We start from the raw sequence: 5,000 nt of genomic DNA on the forward strand, positions 1-5,000 counted from the left end.
GTTTGGGTTGTTCAGTTTTCACTCTCTTCACCCCTCACTCCCGAAATAGTCATTATTCAACACACTGTGATAATGTCCAAATATGGTCATAGCGCGCTCAATATTCGTCGTCTGTACTCAACGTATATCCTACGATATACGTAATTTTGTGTGTCGCGGAGAAAAATGGTAGTTTTTCCAGCTTTCTTTTCCAATAAACGTAGAAAATTGTGCTTTCTCATCAATGTTTTGAATAATAAAACAATTATCCTGCTCGTCGGCAGACGATATTGCATCCGAAGGGGAATGTTGATTATATCCTAATTACTTCGGCAAAATAGGACATTATTCCCTGAATTTATTTTAATACGCTAGCTGTTGCCGTCACTTACAATATCGAATATCGTTTTTGAATTGACTTTGTAAATCATAAGAATGTAAAGAGGGATTATCATAAGTAGCAGTTTATTTTGTTTCAGCCGCTATTGTCAGATACTTTGAAAGGTCGATAATGCAATACCCATGCATGAATCACACAGATAATCCTCTTCATGAGATTGCAAATGGTTGCCATGGCGACCCTGGTAAATCCTTGCAAAGAAATAATAAATCTCATGGACCTGTTAAAGTGGTACTATGACGAAAATCGCATCTTTCCTATCTAAGCCATTTTGAAACATAAACACGTAGTCTGCGTGAGAAGAGAAATGCTCTTTACTTTTTTCAAATATCTCTTTTCGTTCCAGAGATATTCGAGTTTTTAAAATATGCAAATTAGCCAAGTGATGACGTCATACACTCAACCAAATTTTGTTCTAATATGATGAAAAGAAATATCTCAGCCAATTTGTATCAGAAATGTTTGATTTTTTGCAGTAAGATTCTACTAAATGTTCTCCACAATATGAGCTTAACAGTTCTGTTGCCATGGCATCATACTGGGTTCCAGACCTCCCCCATATTAAAAGCTTTTCAGGCCACCTTTGGCGTTCCATTTTGATATTTGCTAACAGCACTTCATATGCATGATCCAGCAAGCACATAGATATGTTAGCTCGAGTTTGGGGCCTTGTTTAACATTTTTCAAGCTGAAAATCACTAACATATTGAAATCAAGTGGGTGGGGACTGGAAAAGAGTGAGTTGCCATGGGAACATAACTTTTTATAGCCATAGGTGTGTTTCCTGTAGAACTATTAGACTACCAAATTTCAATGGTCTGCGCTTCAAATTGGCCAAGGTAGCTCTATTTATATACTCAATATAATATTGGGTTGAGTGTATGACGTCATCAGCCATCTCATTTGCTTATTTTACCCATTTTTCAAACTTAAATATCTCCTGAACGAATGAAGATATTTGCAAACGGTAAATGGCGTTTTGTTCTTTCATGGAATTCTATGTGATACACTCAAAAAATGAAGGGGTAAAAATTTGATCATAGTACCACTTTAACGCTTTTGATTGCTGCTTCAACGGGTTCCTTTTGTCTTTTATAAATATTTGTTTAGACAACGTTGCCAGTGATCGAGCTGAGGTTGATTGGAAAAAGTCTCAAATGGGGTTTTGACATTAAATTATTGGGCTTAAAGAGATGTTATCACAGACAATTCATCGTTCACAGTACCATTCTAGCTTCCTCTATGGCCCAAATGTTTGACACCAGCATATCAACGCGAACATCCATTGGCAGTACTATAAACAAAAAACAGGATCAAATATTATCCGCACTCAAGGTGTGACAATCTCAAGTTTAGTTACTCAACAGTGAGTGTGGAACGTTACTCCCCTAAATGATGATTTCTTTTGGTTTAAGTTTGAGGCTAAGCGATAACGAATCCATTTGAGGTATTCGTAATCAACGATCTGCAATATCAATGCTGTCAAATCCCTCCCACTCGGATTACCGCAGACAGCATCCCTACTCATATATTATTAACGAGGTGTCTGTGTTGAACGGTAACTTATGAATGCGAAAAATATATCAAAGATGCATCGCCCGACATTTTCATCACCAATCAAAAATAAAAGCGTTTAACTGCGATAGGATCATGTACTCGCGCTAGAACTCATTTTGAAAACCCATCTGAGACTGGACTTGCGTTAAGCGTTAATTCTCCAGGTGACTATGGATTGGACGGGACATGACTGAGTCATGATACTCACAGATAACACAACTCGTTCACTATCAATCTCTTTGATGGCTTAAGCGCCTACGCTTATTGAAAGAAAAACATGAAAAGCAATTTTGGGCCTTAATTGAACACCATCATCTCTTTTTTCCATGAATTGGTGTAAACTGAAAATTTAAATAAACAAATCATACTTAGATTGTTGACGTTTTGTCTCTTTTTTTTTCATGGCTGTTATTCCAAATGGACCTGAAAGCAATCACTTCAATATTGCTCCTCTTGCATTAGTAAATTATTTTTCTTCTGAGTATGCTGTTGGTACGAAATACATCATTTTTTTATTGTTGGATAGGAGAAGATATCATTTTAGATGAATTTGGTTTTAACAAGATTGGTCAGAGCTACTTGCTTTTTTATGAGACATAACATCACGGAAACGTTCTTAACATCGTTCTCGAGCTCCCACACAGTGGTGGTGGCCTTTTATACAAGACATTACACTGTAAAGATTATCACTTTTCCTCACAGATAGCCCTTTGAAATTGCTCATTTGAATAAGAATTATCTTACTCGATTAATGATAGAGCGCTCTTTCCGTAGATCATGACAAAAATAAGAGAATCTGATTAACATTGCTCTGTGTTGCATAAATGAAGCTTGAACGCAAAAAGGGATCCAAATTTAACGTTGGATAGTGTTCAAGGGAGCGAGTATCTTCAACCTTCCTTGCGCTATTCATTCCAAAGACGGTGTCCCAACTATGTCAATAACAGTTTAGTCCGATCAATTACTGCAAAATCAGCAACCGTATTAGTTGTTTCCTATATGTCCGATCATGGCTGACAGCAATGACTCATCAAATGTTTACAACAGTAAGGAAGGAATTATTCAACAGGCTTTTGTCGTCGCAAACTGCATTTTAAATCTTCCATTAATGGTTATAGCAATTTTGGGAAATGCTTTGGTAGTGGCAACCATATTGAAAACTCGCTGCCTTCAAACATCTTCCTTTCAAATGCTTTGCAGTTTGGCTGTCACAGATTTTCTTGTTGGGTGTATGGCTCAACCATTCTTCATCGCAAGTGAGTTGACAATGGATCCTTTGGTAGAAAGGCTGTCAGAAGTGATAGAATGCATCTTTTGTGGTGTGTCCCTTTCCACAATGACTGCCATTAGTCTAGATCGATTCTTAGTTCTTCATTATCCCATGAGGTACAACGCACTCATCGTCGAAAAATCTCATGTCGTATCTGTGTCTATAATTGCAGTTTGGATCTCCAACGTCCTCTTGTCGGGTCTTTACTTTTGGAACTGGACGGCGTATTTCACCATCATGGCAATCGGAGTTTGCCTTTGTATATTCATTTCAACGATCTCCTTCATCAAAATTTACCAGGTCGTTCGAAAGCATCGAATTCAGATTCACGCTCAACAGCAAGCAGTAGCGCAAAGCTCAGATGAAGTACCTGGCATCAATATCTTGCGAATGAAAAGAAGCGCTCTCAACACGTTCATATTCTACATCGCTATGATTCTGTGCTACCTTCCAGTTCTTGTTTCCATGAGTATCTCAAGCATATCTTACAAACACTGGACTAAAATATGGCACTTGGCCGAAACAATTGTGTTCATAAATTCGTCCATTAACCCAGTTTTATACATTTGGCGTCTTTCCGATCTCAGAGCCGCGGTTCTGAAGACTTTAAAGAAATTTTTCTCAAGGACGAGTAATGACTGAGGCTTTGTCCCTTGCTCTAAATTCCTTTTTGACACAGTATATATTGCAAGGTTTAAACTCTTGAAAGAGCCACCACTGGCAGGAAATACCAAATATCGGAAAGTTTTGATGAAACACGTTCCAAAACGTTGGGGGATATTCCAAAGTTTAATTCTCGGCTGAAATAGTACCTTTTTTAACTGAATTTTAGTGAAAATTCGGCAAAGAAGACTGATCAATGTAGTTGTTTCTTCCGGAAGTTAAACCTTTCCGCCTCAACGGAGTCTTAAAAGATTGAAACCATATGCTTTTTAAGTGCTATAAGAGCGGCTGATTTTGTAAGCAGTAAAGCAATCTTAGCCGAGAAAGCTTAAATTGTAATTTAGGGGTAATTTTCGACCACATTTTTCGGCTAAAATTAGGCTGCCAGTGATTACTTTCTGACAGAGGGAAGATTTTCCGTCTCAAATAAAAAAAACTTCCCTTAATACAGCCTAGCGGGTTCGGAAATTTCTGAAGCCAAGCATTAACATCATTTTATTAAGGGAATATTGAAACCAAGATTACTTAGTAATGGTTTTGGAAAGTTGTCCGAGGAATTTTTTGCCTGGATTCGGAAATTTCTGAAACCAGTATCCACCAATCATATATTTATCGAGTGGTAAAGCATTTCCAACTTACAAGCTGATCTGAGTGGGCGATGATGGGTTCAGAATTTTCTGAAACCATCTGGCCGGAAATTGAATGGCCATGTACATGTTTTCTTTTGATCACTTATCTCAACTGTTTGTTTTGGTTGTGTGGTTTTTCGGTTACTAGTCGATCGTCACGCGCGACTGACTCCCGAATAGGTTTGAATTTTTATCTTGAGGAAACGGGGGCACTTTGTATGTCTTAGGTATGTTGAAACAGAAGACCAAGGCAGGTGGAGTTAAGATCAAAAGACACGACGAGAGGTGTCAACAGTTCAAACAGAACCACCTGTTTAGAACCAATCAGAAGCTGTTCTACCAAACACTACATGGAAAGGAACGAGGAGAAACGGTGTTACCTGATCCCACAGAAGCAACCTCCTTCTGGAGCAAGATCTGGTCGGAGGAAGTCGGTCTCTTGGCTAGAGACTAGTCGGCCAGATATTACTCTAGTGCATAAAGACACACAGCAATGGACACT

General features: G+C 38.3%; 1 protein-coding gene across 3 annotated transcripts in view; it reads right to left on the bottom strand.

Moving 5' to 3' along the window:
* Window positions 1–5,000, bottom strand: part of LOC138016593 (glycine receptor subunit alpha-4-like) — a 57,122-nt gene that overhangs the window by 19,840 nt on the left and 32,282 nt on the right. For all 3 annotated transcript variants that reach the window (XM_068863773.1, XM_068863771.1, XM_068863772.1), the window contains exon 4: window positions 1,606–1,673. In XM_068863773.1, the coding sequence (XP_068719874.1) occupies window positions 1,606–1,673 (68 nt within the window). The remainder of the gene's footprint in view (window positions 1–1,605; window positions 1,674–5,000) is intronic.

This window comes from Montipora capricornis, chromosome 9, assembly GCF_036669925.1.
Source record: "Montipora capricornis isolate CH-2021 chromosome 9, ASM3666992v2, whole genome shotgun sequence".
In the NCBI taxonomy this organism is placed as follows: domain Eukaryota; kingdom Metazoa; phylum Cnidaria; class Anthozoa; order Scleractinia; family Acroporidae; genus Montipora; species Montipora capricornis.